The 16,392-nt window shown below is 35.6% G+C and overlaps 4 protein-coding genes across 4 annotated transcripts; 2 read left to right on the top strand and 2 right to left on the bottom strand.

Annotated features, from left to right (window-relative positions):
• The first annotated feature begins 1,746 nt into the window (after positions 1–1,746).
• Positions 1,747–2,238, top strand: RHIMIDRAFT_230695 (mitochondrial import inner membrane translocase subunit tim13). Its single transcript, XM_023607674.1, has 3 exons — positions 1,747–1,836; positions 1,894–1,968; positions 2,021–2,238. Exons 1-3 carry the CDS (start codon positions 1,789–1,791, stop codon positions 2,192–2,194), a joined length of 297 nt encoding a protein of 98 aa, XP_023462344.1. The 5' UTR covers positions 1,747–1,788; the 3' UTR covers positions 2,195–2,238.
• Positions 2,239–2,773: 535 nt separating this feature from the next.
• Positions 2,774–4,100, bottom strand: RHIMIDRAFT_71427 (uncharacterized protein). The gene is made up of 4 exons (XM_023615596.1): positions 3,982–4,100; positions 3,807–3,929; positions 3,601–3,746; positions 2,774–3,547 (listed from the first exon to the last, which is right to left on the bottom strand). Exons 1-4 carry the CDS (start codon positions 3,985–3,987, stop codon positions 2,806–2,808), a joined length of 1,017 nt encoding a protein of 338 aa, XP_023462343.1. The 5' UTR covers positions 3,988–4,100; the 3' UTR covers positions 2,774–2,805.
• On the top strand, positions 4,032–5,098 carry RHIMIDRAFT_71421 (N-acetyltransferase 9). The gene is made up of 5 exons (XM_023615595.1): positions 4,032–4,093; positions 4,144–4,303; positions 4,350–4,436; positions 4,479–4,619; positions 4,665–5,098. Exons 1-5 carry the CDS (start codon positions 4,067–4,069, stop codon positions 4,910–4,912), a joined length of 663 nt encoding a protein of 220 aa, XP_023462342.1. The 5' UTR covers positions 4,032–4,066; the 3' UTR covers positions 4,913–5,098.
• Positions 4,643–6,051, bottom strand: RHIMIDRAFT_71442 (uncharacterized protein). Its single transcript, XM_023615598.1, has 3 exons — positions 5,912–6,051; positions 5,566–5,854; positions 4,643–5,514 (listed from the first exon to the last, which is right to left on the bottom strand). Exons 2-3 carry the CDS (start codon positions 5,737–5,739, stop codon positions 4,921–4,923), a joined length of 768 nt encoding a protein of 255 aa, XP_023462341.1. The 5' UTR covers positions 5,740–5,854; positions 5,912–6,051; the 3' UTR covers positions 4,643–4,920.
• Positions 6,052–16,392: the final 10,341 nt, after the last annotated feature.

Genomic DNA, 16,392 nt, shown 5'->3' with positions numbered 1-16,392 from the left:
GGTAAAGTAATGAAGGATAGTCTTTATGAAGAGGAAAAATAGCCGTAATTAACAAACATCATCAATAGTCTCCCTCCGTCTGTTCGTCCGTTTTGACCATTGGCAAAAACAGATGGGGACAAGACATGTTCACAACCTACAGAAACTGTATGTATATAACTCAGCTCAAAGCTTAGATCAAATGATCCCGACAACATAGTGTTTTGGTTGATGCTCGCGACAAGGTTCACTGACAGTGTGCACATGAAACCATTTACGGCGTTTACTGCGTTTTGTACAGAAGAAACACGAGTTTAATGATGTAAAGTCTGTATCATGTAATATGAGGCTTGTAGCAACAGCAACGTTCAATCAAGAAGGTGCCAAAGCGCATAACCGAGATACCTAGGCTGGCTCTTATAGTGTATGTCATCTATAACTTGTTCAAAATCATCAAAAGTCTTTACTCAGTTTTTCAATAACTTTATTATAGTTTAATTGAGCAAGGGCTCTATTGAGACAGCCATATACGCCATACTATTGGATATAATGCATTATTATTACACAAGTTTATATCTTTTCTTCATGACACTTTTCAAGAAAAATGTTATTAAAACGCGTTTATTGAGATATGTGTTTATTAGCAATTCAGTTGTTAAAAAGAATGGAAATATTGACAGTTACATGAACCAAGTCAAGATTGCTTCTGTATGTAGTAAAAATAAATATCAATAAACGTCCTATTAATCTAACCAAGCATGAATAAAAAAGACGATATTACAATTAGTGCTGCAATACATTGAAGCCTATGCTGAGGAGCAAAATGACAGAGATGTCATTGCTAAATTTTCGAATCCTATAATTTCAGCGGTGCTTATTATAATATTCTGTCGATAAAAAGTAGATATACACTTCTCTTAGAAATACATAAGACAATAAGTAATACGTAGCCATATACTCACAGTTGAGGCTCTATTTCAAAGATTGAGACAAATAAGGTTTGAACAGGCTATAGGTGGCATATACCATATTCACAGCTACTCTTCAGTTATTAAAGGTCACCATGTAGGGCAATGAAGGATGTCTCATTGTCTGTACTAATAGACCCAGTTGCAAATGATGATGACCTGTATGTTTCTCCCCGTATTTGCCCCTATATCAATTGCCCATAAGAAAAGAATCAGATAAATTATAATTAGTCTGTTTTATGAATAAATCATTTAGGTTATGTAGTTGTAGCACTTTGCCTTATTGTTTTCAGATAAAAAAAAAGGGCGACCATGTAGCACACAACAGTGGAAGGAGTACAATGACGAGTATTCATGCAAAGAAAAAACAGCTTTAAACAAATGTCGTAAAAAGATAACTTATAGAAGAACTAGTGATTACGGATATCTATACAAGGTATTTGTGAGCCATTTTAACCAAACATTTCAGCGTTTCCCATATTGAAAAAACAAATTATGCTTGAGCAACCTTAAACACACACGCATTATTAAAAGAGCTATTCATTCAATAATAATGTTGTATATATGCTATTGAAAAAATCACCCAAAAATAAAGACCAAATGTGATTCCAGCAAAAAAAAGGGGGGCTAAATAAGGGTATAAAGAGAATCACATTTGAGCAATATGAAGACGAACTAAGTGCAATTTCAATCTCCGTTCAAAGTGACTTTCTTTAACCCTAGCTCATTCGTGGCTTAGAATCTATTAGCCTAGGGTGTGAATGCGTTTGCTGTGAGTGTGTGTGTATGTGTGTCAATACGCTTTAATTCTTTTTTTTTCTTCTTTTCTATTCTTACAAACATGAGCGATTACTCTTCAAGCTACAACAGTTTTGGTGGTGGTGACATTGTAATATAAGCAAAGGATATACTTAAAATATAAAACTAACATAGTCTGGGTAATTAGAGCAACAAAAAGCAAGAAGTAATGGATCAAGTTCGTTCTGAACTTGCTTTAGCTAATGCTCAAGAACTCATCAACGTAACGTATATTTATTCTTGTAATAATTGTTATTAATTCTTGTGTAAAATAGAAAATCAATGAAAAGTGCTACTTGAAGTGTGTCCCCAAGCCTGGACCTCGTCTTGAATCTGGTGAACAAGCCTGTCTTTCAAAGTGTATGGATCGTTATATGGAAGCATGGAACGTCGTCTCTCGCGCTTACATCTCTAGACTTCAACGCGAACAACAAGGCGGAAGCTTGTAATTTGATGTTTTTTATGTACATAAAAAAATTTTTTTTTCTCCCTCTTTAAACATTTGAAAACACTTTGTAAATGAATTTTTTTTAAATGGCAAAAATAAGAACTTTATTTATTCAATGAATTATTATATAAACATGAAATAATCTATCGAGAAAAAAGAGAATGAGTCAAAAAATTCATATATAAGATTATTTATGCTAAAGAGTTTCTTCAGAGATTGTTCACCATGGTTACCCCACATCTCGAAATAGATCCAAAAGGTCAAATAGGAAAATGTTTACAAGATTCGGGACCAAAAAAGTTTTGCATCATGCTTCTTCTTTAGCATAAAAAAATAAAAAAAAATCCTTACCTAAAGTGTGTTGAATGTATACAAGAATGAAAAAAAAAAAAAAACATGAAAAAGCTTCTTTTCTCCCTTTTTAATTAATGACAGTTGTGACTCTGCATTAACTGAGTCACTTTAAAAAAATTTATCAAGTAATTCATACCCAGCTGTGAACACTGCCTAAAGCATCTTTAAAGAGACACACATAGAGTAACCTTGAAGATGAGCTTAAAGAAAAAGCTCTAGTATTACTTTGACCAAGAAAAAAAAAAAAGGAATACCTTTTCAATGTTGAACTTTATCTCGATTTTTACTAAAGACGACAGCCATTGGACGATCATGTAGGACATATCCATTTGTAGACTGTAATGCTAGCTTAGCAACGTTTTCATCCGGTAGAGTAACGAAGGCCTGATCTCTAAGCCTACCCTTGGTCATCAAATTGACCTTGATATCATTCGAAAAGACCGAGTATATCTCAATAAGATCCTGTTCGGTCGTCTTCTTGTGCAGGTTTTTGATATACAGCCTATTTGACACTTCACCCGGCTCATAGTTCTTGAAGGCGGCCAAGTGAGTCAGTTGCTCCAGTGGAAGACATTGACGCTGGATTTGCTGTATCTGTTGATTCTCTTTTGCCTTTTTTAGCGCCAATCGTTGCTTTTCAGCCGCGATACGCGCCTGTCTCGCCTCCTTTACACGCTCCTCCTGTTCCTTGGACGTATCCTGTGGTGTTTCCTCTTCAAGCTCAGATTCGTCACTCGACAGCAACGCGTCCTCTTTCCGTTTCCTTAATATCGGTACAGCTTGTTTGACAAGTGGGCCAAATGGAGGTGGCAGGTTCATCTTGTTCATCAAGTGAAGAACCTGTGTGTACAGTCGAGGAACTGAGCCGATAGCATGTGTGATGTTGGTCAGTATTTCGGGAGTTGGGTCAGGGTATAAGTATCTCAAATGTGGGTTTGATGGGTAGTCGATGCCTTGTAAAGGCGCGATCGGCTCAGGTGATTCAAGTGGTGTTGATGATCTATTATGTAATCGTTATTATTAAAATTCCATTTATTTAAATATTTATCTTACGGAAGTTCCTTTTGCCCGCTTGGATCAGGTTTGGCATATTCTACTTGAATCGGTTTAAAGTATAGACCAAAGTGAATCTTTTTCAGTTCCTTGTAAGCTTCTTCAGCCGCATGACGATTGGCAAAGTCAATGAATACAAATCCAGGCTATTAAATTATTACAATGAATTCAATGATGTTTTTCTATTTTTTTTTTTTTTTTTTTACCATGGCTGCAGTTTGCATAAATCGTGTGGCTATTGGCTTGTAAGGTTTAAAGTAGTTCTTTTGTAATTCAGGTGATTGAGTAATGAATTCGGGTACATGTTTGACAAGCAAGGTAATTATTTCCTAAATGTCAAAAATAAGTCTCTTTTTATTTTTAAGTAAAGGGAAACTCTACACTCATTTAAATATATAAATAAAAAAAAAAAAGAAAGAGAAAAAGTCACTCTTTTCCCTCTTCCTCTCTCTCTCTCTTTTTATACATGAAGATTAACGAAAACTTGATTCTTGTAAAGTGTCTCGTTTCTTTTTCTTTAATGCAAGACTAAAATGAATATAGATTGGTCAATTAGTTGCACTTGTACCTTATAAACCAGAGCATGTTCCTAAATATCACGAATGGATGAAGAGTCCGTTTCTTCAAGAGATGACAGCGTCAGAACCACTTTCATTAGAAGAAGAATATGAAATGCAACAGTCGTGGCATCAAGATGATAAAAGTAAAAGAAAAAGAGATATTCTTTACACGATAATAATCATGAATAGAGCTGACATTTATCATAACCGCGCTTCCTACTGACAGTCCAGTTCACTTGAAAGATATTCCCAAAGAAGAAGTAAAGGACAAGACAGGTAAGAATGATTATAATAATAAACAAGTGTTGACTTTATTAGTTATGATTGGTGATGTCAATATATTCTTTAATGACCCTGATGACGATCCAACCTTTGGAGAGATTGAAGTCATGATTGCTGAAGCTGACTATCGAAAGACAGGACGAGGAAGAGAAGCATTAAGAATTATGATGGGATATGGTAGATATTTATCTAATTTACTACTCTGTATTAAACATATAATAGCCATGGAAGAACTAGGAGTAAAGACATTTCATGCCAAGATTTCACTAAAGAACGAGCCAAGCATTCAACTGTTTGAATCCAAGTTTGGATTTTACCCTGTCTCGGTATCCGAGATCTTTCAGGAAACAACACTGGAGTGGTCTTTATTAGATAATACAACGTCCAAGGATCACGAGCGAATTATTAAAGTACAACAGGAAATATTGAATTTCTTTCACAACCATGTGGATTCTATTACTTGGCAATAAAAATAACTTTACCAAAGCCCGTGGACAAGACAGTCTTGTTGTTGCTCGCTTGGGCTAAAGAAGGGTGTCTCCATCTGTCTGATCCACCATTCGGGAGTGACGTACATTGTATGAAACGATAGAAGAGCAGGTCGATCCAAGATCGTCCTGTGGTTCTTGACATGCTTCTCAATGACTGCCAGCATCTCTGTCTTGGGTTCAACCAATAGTTCATAGTTTACTTTGAATCCAGCACTCATCTGGGCGGCTCCTCTCATCTGTTTAGTGCCCTTTAGTTTTTCCCACAACATACGATCGCTGAGCAGTGTGCCTCCTGCTTGATTGACATGCTGAAGACGTTGATTGGACGAAATTTGTGCAAAGTAGGCAACAATGTTGATGGTTGCCCTGATCTTTTCGTACATCACCAGTGATCGGTCGCTCACTGGAGCATCTTTTACTGCGCCAAAACCGATATCGTCCAGTGGACACATGAGAAATTCGAGTGTGAGCGTCACTGGATTCACTCTACTGAATTCGCCTAGTAGTAGCAGCTCTGTTGAGTATGGGAAGGAGGGTATACCGCTATTCGAAGATGCATGAAAAGTAGCCAAGACGTCAATCTATCAATACGATTAGATGCTATATAGTTCATCATAAAGACCATGACTTACATGTATTCTCCAACCATCCTTTTCTACCAACTCTTTAATTCGTTCACTTAAAACAGATGACAGTCGATATCCATACCATATATTAAGTCTTGCTACATTAATCAAGTCTTGTATGCTCAAATGGCTGGCAATAATATATAAAATCTCTATAGGTAGTTTGGATAATCTATACATTTGAATAAAAATAAATAAATAAATAGGAAAAAAAATAACGTTCACCTGATTTATGCATCCTTTTTTATGATTTCATTCAGCGACAAAAACGGCCCAACACTAAACGTCAAATATACTTGCATGTGAAAAGACAAGGTAAAAGAAAGTGAAAGAGAGAGAGAAAGATACATACATGTGATAAACAAGTCATTCATATGATGACGTAAGAGATACATAGAGATCTTTTGGGGACATGTTTGACATTATGAATTTCACAAGTACACACATCTTGTAAAATGAGCCATCATGCTCAATGTATAAGGTTGTTATATGCTTATTATAGTAACAGTTTCTCGATGAAGCTGTTTTAATGTTTGAAAAGATGTCATAGCTCAAATTATATGTCTCTCTTGAATGAACTATTGATTATTAAGAAATGTTGTCTTTTGACCCAAAAAGAAACCTCGTGTGAAGTGATTTTTATTTTACAAAAAAAGGGGGGAGTGAATATCTTTAGATACGTCATTTGCTTGCATGATTTTGGTTGCATAAACATTGAGCATAAATGTTCCTTTTTTTTATGAGCCAACCATTGATTTTGGGCGTTCACTTTTGTATGTCTTGTGTACCTTGAAATTTCCTTTTCTAGAATCCTTTTCTTCAAACATAAATTCAGGGAAAGCACGGCATTATATTTTCAAGGAAAAGCTAATGTTCTTGTAAGTTGACGCATCTTGCTACTAGCTCGCTTTTACTGTGTATTCATAACACAATGAAGCAAGTATGATTTGAACTTATCATTTATATACTTATAGAATTATACTTTATTTACGTGCACTATGGATCGACAAATGGTCAAAATGATTGGGCCATTGTTAAACAATAACGTCATTCATGTTGCACTGTTGAGTTTTTAAAACTGGGTCTTGACATTTAATTCGTTTTTTCTTTTATATTTGGCACCTCTGCGTATCAAAGAAAAAAAAAGGCAGCGTTGACCTTTGTTTAAACAATTTCTTTTATGATATATTTGGGCACATATATTAATCCCGGTCAATTCAATTGATTTAGATATAAACAAAAACTCCCTTAATAGATCAAGAATACAACGATGGGAAACCAGCAAAGACGAATTGGTTGATAACCAATAAAGTATTCCTAGCCCATAGGAAGATGTTTTGGAGGATGTCATTGCAACTGACGCCGTGACGACCCATTTTGAGCAATATATAATCAGTAATTGTAACCAGCAGAGTGCTAGCCCCAGGTAAACTCAGAAAAGAGCATGATGAGAGTATATTTCGGCAGAGAATATTTTTATATTTTCGCGAGATATTGATAGTCGTAGGATAGATCCATATGATATTAATTGCTCATGATTCCTCTTTGCTAATTAAATACTTGAAAAGAAACTCTCTGAAGGCAGCAGTCTTATTCAAATCCAATAGTGTATTTTATCTGCAAGCCACAAAACGAGAGACTATAAAAGAACGAGGAATACGTTTATATAAAAATTTATGGAAAAGTAATTCACTATCGTAGCAAACTTGGGCTTTACTTTTATAATAAAAATGAATAGTAAAAAAAAGGGCAGCTATGTTCAAAGCTGAACTCATATGTAGTCTCTTCCTTGTTAGTCTTTTATTGCAACTTTATATATTAAGTATGTCATGATAATAACACATGTATGCATTGGAAAAAAATGAATACAATATATTACTTCAAAAGTGATATCAACTTTGACACTATCAGTCGATAGCCCTGCTTCTCTCTCTCAAACTTGCAATAAATTCATACGAAAAATATCTCGATAAGGATATATACAAGATGCTACGTTTTACAATCAAGTGAAGAACAAAGCAATCCCTCTTTACAAAAAGACTATATGCATAAACCTGACAATGGGAACATAATTGCAGCTTGCCTAGATTTTATCAAAGTGGAATGATTCATAATAGAATACTGACTTTCCGAATTGGCTTTGAGTGAATGAAAGTATATATTCAAATTATAATGTAGAATGTTTATCATAAAGACATGTTTATTATATTCGGCAAATCGCGCAAACAAACCTTTTTTTTTTTTCTCTCGCACACTCTGTGCATACGTACACACGTATTTTTTTCAAAACGTAATTCATAGATGCACCATACTATATATGATGGCGTTTTCAAAAAAAAAAAGAAAGAGAAAGAAACAAAAGCAAATTTATTTTTGTTACGGAATTGAACAGGGTTACACTCTGATCAAATAGGACACGTATTACAATTAGTACGTTTTATATGCTTGTTTTGAAACACCTTATGAAACACTCTAACGCGCGTTGCTCCGTTGGATCAAATGATGACCCCCATTAAAATGTTTCAAAATTATTGTTTGTTTGAAACAGTAAAGGCTGTGTCAAGAACGGTTATGCAAGGAGTGTTACACAACAGCTGAGTAACATTAGGTTGCAGTGAGAGAAATGTAATGATTGATATTAGTGGAAGCTGGAGACGATGTCGATATGAATAACAAGTAGTGAATTTTCTAAAAAAAAAAATTTACTTGTCGCTTTCTAATGGTGAGTAATTTTGGAATGCGAGAAGAATAAGGTGCTGGTCTGATAAAGGTGAACGAAACGATATTCAGAAAGAATGAATTGGTCGTTTAAGAATGCCTTGAGAAATGGGTATTGTTTATTATTGAACTGTAGTTAATTAATACTTAATTTCACACTATTTTTGTGCCAATTGCATCACACAGTGGAAAAAGCCTCATATACGTTCTCTCCTTGCATTCTGTGCTAATACTAGATGTAGTGAAGAGACTATAATTTAAGATTTAATTAAGTTCCGAATCAATGAGCAAATATTTACTGAATAGAAGGAGCCCTAAAATCGGATTTGGTTGAATCTTTCATGCTGACTTCTTTTTTGATATTGAGAAGAGCATCGAAAAATAAAGATTTTGTTAAAAACAGTATGAAGTCGAAGAAACGAACAATAGTTTATCATATTGTTATATTTGTAAAGCTTGTCATGGATACTTTAGATGAAAATGAAATGATACAAGTCATTACTCTTCATAATTCCATAGAGGAACGCTGGGTGACGATAAAAAGCAAAATCTGCAATAACCCGTTTAAAAAAGATGACGAGTTAACAATTCGTATCGCTGAAGCATGTAAACCGGTTATCCTCTCAAGTTATTGTTTGAATTGGATTAAGCATTCAAAAATCTACTGGGATAGATGTTTTCAATTATAAGTTGGCTTGAAACAGTACTATTTCGCTCATACGTGCCTAAAACGTTCACTTAGAATAAAACTTGTAGTTATCTTACAAATAATCTCAAAAAGCAATTCAAATATATTTGATACTTGTTCAAAAATTCTAATTTGAATTGGTTACCTCTTTTGACAGAATACTCAAAGACGATGAGCAGAAGCTGTATTGATAATATCGCTCATTCCTTTACCGAGAGTTTCAAAAAAAAAAAATTAACTGGCTGTGATAACATTAAAAGTAGTAAGAGACAATAAGATATAGTGAGGCTGAATTAATTCTTTTATTGATAAAGAGCGGTTCTTATTTATACTATTCAAGTGTACTGTGGGATTATATTTGACGTGGGTCTAACTGTTGTTCTGGGTTAAAGCAGCTTAATTAAGGGTTTCCTAGTTTTACTATTGTGACATCTGAATCAAGAAATGATATTATGTGCTAGCAAGTGTTATTTTAAGGGTAATTTCCTTAGTTTCAATAAGCGTGAATTGTTTTTGGATACAACACCGGTAAAACCAATAATGGCTTGTCGCCAAGAAAGTACAGTTGGTAAAAATGCAGCAAATGACTTGAGTTCTACTGAGGTTCGGAGTAAACACAATTCCAAATGTCTTTCTCTTACATAATGTTGCTTGCGCACAGTTAGGCTTTAAAGTAGGTTGTATTCTCTGTTTAGTGTAAATTTAGTAAATACAGCTGAGCTTTGATAGTAAACTTTTACTTACCATAATAAAGAACAGTAAAAACATTTTTATTACTTTTCAAAGTCTTCAGTGCATTCCTGTAGATTTTCAAGCAATCGTTTTCCAGTATTATTTTCGCGTTTGTGTTTACACCTCCCGCAAGCTCAAGAATTACTACGATCGATTTGTCGCTCCTTCCAAGTCCAAGCACATCAATTTTAGGATTTTGCTATTTGCTGTGCAAATAGCATATCCATCACTTTTACCTTATAAGCACATCATCCCGCAAAAGAACAACCAAAGAAAGAAAGAAAGAAAAAAAAAAAAAAAAAAAACTGCTATCTGAAGTGGGCCAGATCTTTGATGCTGCAAAAAGAGAGAATTGATAACAGGAATCGTTGTCCAAATTGCAGCAGTTTGCTCTTTCCCTGTTTGGTTAATTAGATTTCAAGTTACAAAATGAAAACAAGCAGAATGAATTAGTATCATATATAAACGTTTAATGGCAATAGAATAAAACTTACAAGTGGAACACGATATCATGGATGAATTCTTAGTCGTTGCGACGTTTTTTATATTATAAGCCTGCTTAACTTCATCATATGAATTGTTATTCATTAGTTGTTTTAGTACGCTTTTGGTCAAACTGTCGTTTATTATCTAAACGTCTATGTCTAAAAGACTATAAAAAACTTATGAAGCAATGCTGACAGAAATACACCTATGACAAGCTTACTCATTCTCAAGCTCTTTTTTAAAATCGAAGAAATCATGAAATTTATCAGACTTAGATTTTGACTGATTGGCAGTATATCTGTCTGATCAGTTAGTGGCGCGGCTGTTAGAATGGCTACTTGATTAGTTGTTAGCTGAGGTTGTGTGAAAGTCTAGTTTATAAAAAAAGAAGAGTACTACGGACTGGAAGAAAAACAGGTGATTTAATGTTGATGCTGCCATGTGAATTCAGACAAAGTCAATGTAGTACTTTAACTTTTTCACGATTTCTTGTTGAGATAGTTAACAGCGCGCTTAATTCAATAGCTCTTGTAGTTTATAGATAGATGTGAATCTTTTTATTTCGATCCTATATATGCCAAATAAATGAGATTGTTTAAAGATAGTTGTAGCAATCACGTAGTCGCAATTTTATAATGACGCACATCCGCGTTTTTTTTTTTTTTTTTTTTCTTCTTCCTTCATAAATAATTACAGAAAGCATGGCACTAATACAACTACATTCAGCGTGAAGAAGCAGGTTATAATGAAGCCAAGGCCTAATTTTAGCTCAATAACTTTCGACAGCTTAACTGTAACTATCTACTTGCATAGATGCATGCATTCAAAAAGAAATTGTGAGTACAGAATGCGCGAACTCGGCTGTGCAGCCTCAACAGTTTAAGCTTTACGCATTTTGGCTCCTGCCTTCTTACTTCCCTTTACTTGCTGCTGAAATCGTGGCTGCTACCGGTAAGTGTTTCGACAAGTTTTTGTTTGGCTTAACCCGCGCTATACTGTTGTATAAACAAAAGATCCGAAAATGGACTGTCATCGATTTTTGTGCACATGGTTTACATCGAAAATATGTCTAGGTTGTTTTGATTTCTGAGATGAGGATCTATGAAATCTAGCATAAGACAATTATGGAATTATATTGCTTACGAGTCATGTAATGATATTAATTTATTTATTATTATTATTATTATCAATCCTAGCGCAGTCTCACACTGCAGTTCAATCTTGACTTTAATCCTTTAAGTGCAGTTCGCTTGGCTTTACCTTATCGCATTTCAACTTAAACCTTTTTCACAACTCCAATTCCCTAGAAGTGATTTGCTGTTGTCGTAATAACTGTCATGAATTGGAGCATACCTATTAACATTAAAAATAAATACATCTAAAATACTAAGGTTATATCATAATTCATCGCAGTAGTTATCACTGCAGCTTTACAGAGTTTCCAAGAATTAATGTCACTGTTGCCAGGAGTAAAAATTTCAAAGCCTGGCAGATAGTACAAGTAATCCCAATCTATGAAAAGGGCTATCCATCTAACGCTAGTAACTATAAACCTGTGAGTTTGACTTCCACCCTATGCAAAATTTTAGAGAAAGCATCGAAGCATTCCTCCAGACGATAGACCACCTCTCAATATTGTCCAAGAAAACTCCAGGAAGCCACAAAGTTCCCTAAACCAAGCTCTTTGCTTATCTAAAATTTGCCATACGTTACGAGTGGACCATCACATCAATCCGATGCTGGCATTTCTTAGCATATGACACTGCTAATAGGAATCTCATATGATACACATTACAACCATACCTCAACTCATCTCTCTTGAGGTTCTTGTACAATCTATTCTACAATGTACTTATTGAAGTGGTCCTATCAAACGCTTCTTCCTACCGCTTCCACCCATAAACTAACATCCTTCAAGGATCCATACCCCTCATCTATACTCAGCTTATATTAACCGGCTTCCGTAGCTTTTGCGACCGCAAGCGTTAACGATAAATATGTCTCCTGCTAAGGCTATGCCTCTACTTGAATATCCCTTATATGCATATGATGCTGTTTTCATTGCTGAACAATAGAAGATGGTTTATCTACTCAAGATATGTGTGAACGACTCAGCTTAGAGACAGGTTATAGATGGGATCCAACGACATGTGTTACCTTGAATAACCATCCCCAACCTGCTGAATACAGGCTTTACAGTCCGGCTCTCCCTTGACAACGATTCTTCACCTGCTTGGGTGTTTCATTTAAACCTAGTGGTTATCTCGATCCTGAATTTTTGGTGAACCGTAACTGCAGTAAGGCGCTTGCTACCTGAATATCCTCACCCCGATTGGAGTCAACAGTAATGGCTTCTCTATATTGTTCTACACTCACATTGTTCGTCCACAAATGGAATATGGGCTAGCCATTAGCTTGTTTTCCCACTCTCAACTGAAAAGCCTTGAAGATGTCCAGAATAAATGTATGCGAATGATTTATGGTGTACATTGATGTATTGGTTGTAGTTTTATATTTATTGTTAGTACTCGTGTAAATGTGTAAGAATAAGAGCAAAGAAGTGATGAGTCTTTGTTTTATCCTTTTACTAGAAGTGAGAGGAGGAGCTCATAGCAAAAAGAAAATAGGTTGTTTTAAAAGAGGTCGGAGTATTAATTAAGGTACATGTAATTACGTTAAATGTAGTCTCATAGGATTAATATTAGACGTGGTCAAATACCACAGTAATAATGATAATAGGGGTAGTGCTGTCAAAGGCGGTAATAGAACTTTCAATTCAAAAGCACTAATCAAACAAAAGTGGAGCAATATTCTTAATCCAAGTTACTTGACCTGTTGTCCAACTTGTCTTTTTACTTCTTTAACTCTTTCTAGACACAGCAATAACCAGAGAGCAGCCAATATGCTTGTTATTCTGTGAAAGAAGCAATAAAGATAACAGCTCTAGGATTACAAAATGAACCGACTCAACGAAGAACACTGAGATTTGGTACGAAAAGAATCCACTGCAACCTAAATTAATCCTCTCAGTATTTTTACACACTCATTTAGATTTCAAAAATGTACAATAAGCCCCACGAAAGATATTAATAGTGATCATTTCTAATGATTTAATTTTATTCTGTATTATGTTTTTAGGATATGGAATTTCTCTTATATCATAATGAAATAAAACAAACTTCATAATGCTTTACTGATTTATTTCAGTGTAAAATAAAGCATTTATAAACAGTTATTTTCTACAGTTGAGTTCATTTATATTTTAAAAGTCATCTAATATATGAATATTTATAAGCTTTCAAAAGGAGTGTATCGATTATGGTTTGTCTCATATCTACTATACCTTGAAATACTCTTGAAATCAGTACAATCGATGGCAATACCTGCAAAATATGTAGTATCCCTAATGCCTATAATAAAAAAGAGTCTAAAAAATATATTCTGACGAAGTAGTTAGGCTGGAAGCAAACTTACAGATCAAACAACATAAACCTACTCTGTGATCAAACACTACACGGGAATTAATGGATTAAGACGTGGGCTCTCTGTCGGCTATTTCGTTACCCCTTCTTCAAGCATTAGTTGTACAAATGCTTAATCAAGCACTTCAGTCACAGGTATTCTCTAAATCATGGTAGGGCTTTAGGATGCGCTTACTGGCTCGGAAAAGTGACCTTACTAGTTTGCGTAACTAGCGATCGATATCTTTAATCAACTGTGACGCTAGGATTTACACACGTATCATCGATACCCGCTTACGGGAGGTAATACTAAAGCTGATTAATCGCTTTCAGACAGGTTTTGTGCTTGCCAGATTCATTGCCGAAAATACCTTAGTGCTACAAGCTGTTGTGCAATATGCTCGTCATCACCATCGGAATGATATCGCGCTAGACCAAGCGAAAGCATATGATGGAGTACACCCTTCTTACTTACACCAGACTCTACTACAACTCGGCTTTCCTGCAGTTTTGGTACGCTCATTTATTGGTCTGTTCTTCACCAACAGACACTGTACCAATATGAATGAACACTTGATCCAAACTTTTAATCAAGGTCGTGGTCTCCTCCACGGTGATCTTGCATTTCCTTTGCTGCGCAGTCTTGCTCTAGACCCTCTGTTACACTACATTTTTCAGGATGAATCTTTTAGGCTTCTCTTTTGTCCCATTATTACTGTGTGTTCCTTCGCCAGCTCCTTTAAAGGCTTTAGCATATGCAAACAACGTGTATGTCTTCCTATGTTCTCGTACGGATTTTCTTCGGCTACAAGATTACCTGATACTTATCGAAGAGCCTCTTCTGCCAAGGTTGATTTATCTAAGATGGAGACCATCTTCTTTTGCTGCATCACCAAATCCTTCAGTATCATGATCGCGCCAAATCTCAACCACTCCGGTATTGTAGATTCCTGGTGACTCTGTCCATAACTCAAAGACGATACCTTAAGGAAAACCTGTTACAAAACATCAAAATTCAGTGTGGTATCTACTCAGAACAGTCTCCCTCCCATCGAAGTTGTGTGTGACGGCAGTAAATACACTGATCCTGTGGAAGCTATAGTACATACTACAAATCTTTGTCCTTCAGTAAGGATTTCTTTTGTCATGCTCGATCTATAGTGCATCAATTTCTTCACCAAGGCATCAAACCCAGTTTCCGCTATGCCCTTCTTTGTCACCCTGTAATACAAAATGGTCTTAACCTGTTTGATTCTCTTGTTAAACAACGTTGCTAACAACTTCGATGGTTACGTCTGTTATTTTTAGATAATAATCCTTCGACCTTGCAACCAACCTTACTTGAAAAAATTCATGCAGTACTTCCATTCCAATGGTACCAATTCGCTTCTTTCACTCTTTTTGCCATCGATGCGTAACGAGACTAAGACTTACTTTACCTGCAGTCTATGATGCTATGGATTATGTCCCTTCTTTCAATTTCATCAACATCAAAGTGACACTATCGACCCTGCTCAGTCTTTCTGTCGTGGGATTGTTCTCTATTGTTGCTGTTGAATACTGGATACATCGTAAGCGGCGCTCTTCTCTCTGCAGTCTGGTAGTGCTTCACTTTTGACGTCCTACTGCTCCCCATTGGCTCGCTTTCTTGTCCTCGGATCTCCATCAGGTTGTTACATGATGTCCAAAATCGCATGGCTTTCCTCACCGAACAAGCATGGAAGAGTATACTAAATGTATTATTCACTTCCGGCGTGGTCCGTTCGTGACATGATTCGTTAATTGGAGCAGTGGTGAACATTCCACTTTCAGGCATATTATCAAACCCAACTGGTTGTACCCCCTTAGCTGCTTTGTCCGACTCGCCTATCAACACTTTGTGAAAACATTCTGATCCTTGCTGTCTGAAGCTCGGATGATAAACCGTATTGCCAAGCGGTAGTGGCCAAATTTCGATCTGACAGCTCTACTGCCTGTACACTTTGTCAGATATCATCGGAAGGTATATATCACCTTGCTAATTGATTATCCTCTTAAATATAATGTATGGTAAGAAACTCTCGCTCGCGTTTGCTCCTTACCTGGTGTTCCGACGTTCTGATGTTTGACAATTAGTACGACACTTTTTTACAATTTATCAATAATAACCAGCTCTTAGCTTTGGTCACTTGTATGATGCTCTTTGTATAGTGAGCACATTGGACGCACATTTTTGATCGCAAAACTTTTTTTTTTGACGTTGCATATCGTCAATGCTGCGTTTGACAAGCACACTAGTTTTCAAGCACCACTTTAAGCATGCCTCTCTCTAACTCGTTTGATCCAACTTCAATTTTATTGCCTTATTTATTAATAGAAAAAACTTTACAAAAAGAAAAAAATAAAAAATATATGTTATACTAAAGTAGTCATAAATAGCTCATTACTATTCACTTTGTCTGACAAAATCTCTTTGTTTTTTTACCTTAAAAGTAGCGATTGTGTAAGCATATGTAAAAGGATAATATTCTTTTTATTATTGACTGCTTCAATTTTAATATTTTTTAACCTGGGTGCTCAGACCCACTTATTGTTTTTAAGACACATGCCTACAAGACAAAAAGAGATGAAAAATGGGGACAGGCAAAAATGACAAAGTGAATCATCTCCAATAGAAAAAAAAAGCAGCTCTAATGTATCACGTTCCCACTATCATCCCATATTTGCCCCCCCTCCTCCTCCTTCTTTTGCTTTTTTTATACTTCCGCT

This window comes from Rhizopus microsporus (genome assembly GCF_002708625.1).
Source record: "Rhizopus microsporus ATCC 52813 unplaced genomic scaffold scaffold_22, whole genome shotgun sequence".
NCBI lineage: Eukaryota > Fungi > Mucoromycota > Mucoromycetes > Mucorales > Rhizopodaceae > Rhizopus > Rhizopus microsporus.
The sequence above is the reverse complement of the archived record's forward strand: the minus strand, read 5'-3'. Positions and strand labels throughout refer to the sequence as shown.

What these genes read in the sequence shown, in the direction of transcription:
- RHIMIDRAFT_71421 (XM_023615595.1), top strand. Translation starts at nt 4,067, where the DNA reads ATGAAGATTAACGAAAACTTGATTCTT. An exon ending in TTAACGAAAACTTGATTCTT is followed by an intron (nt 4,094 to 4,143) that starts GTAAAGTGTCTC and finishes AAATGAATATAG; the next exon opens with ATTGGTCAATTAGTTGCACT. An exon ending in AGAAGTAAAGGACAAGACAG is followed by an intron (nt 4,437 to 4,478) that starts GTAAGAATGATT and finishes TGACTTTATTAG; the next exon opens with TTATGATTGGTGATGTCAAT.
- RHIMIDRAFT_71442 (XM_023615598.1), bottom strand. Translation starts at nt 5,739, where the DNA reads ATGTATAGATTATCCAAACTACCTATAGAGATTTTATATATTATTGCC. An exon ending in AGGATGGTTGGAGAATACAT is followed by an intron (nt 5,515 to 5,565) that starts GTAAGTCATGGT and finishes TCGTATTGATAG; the next exon opens with ATTGACGTCTTGGCTACTTT.
- RHIMIDRAFT_230695 (XM_023607674.1), top strand. Translation starts at nt 1,789, where the DNA reads ATGAGCGATTACTCTTCAAGCTACAACAGTTTTGGTGGTGGTGACATT. An exon ending in GTTTTGGTGGTGGTGACATT is followed by an intron (nt 1,837 to 1,893) that starts GTAATATAAGCA and finishes CTGGGTAATTAG; the next exon opens with AGCAACAAAAAGCAAGAAGT. An exon ending in ATGCTCAAGAACTCATCAAC is followed by an intron (nt 1,969 to 2,020) that starts GTAACGTATATT and finishes TGTGTAAAATAG; the next exon opens with AAAATCAATGAAAAGTGCTA.
- RHIMIDRAFT_71427 (XM_023615596.1), bottom strand. An exon ending in TTATGCAAACTGCAGCCATG is followed by an intron (nt 3,747 to 3,806) that starts GTAAAAAAAAAA and finishes ATAATTTAATAG; the next exon opens with CCTGGATTTGTATTCATTGA. An exon ending in AGCGGGCAAAAGGAACTTCC is followed by an intron (nt 3,548 to 3,600) that starts GTAAGATAAATA and finishes ATTACATAATAG; the next exon opens with ATCATCAACACCACTTGAAT.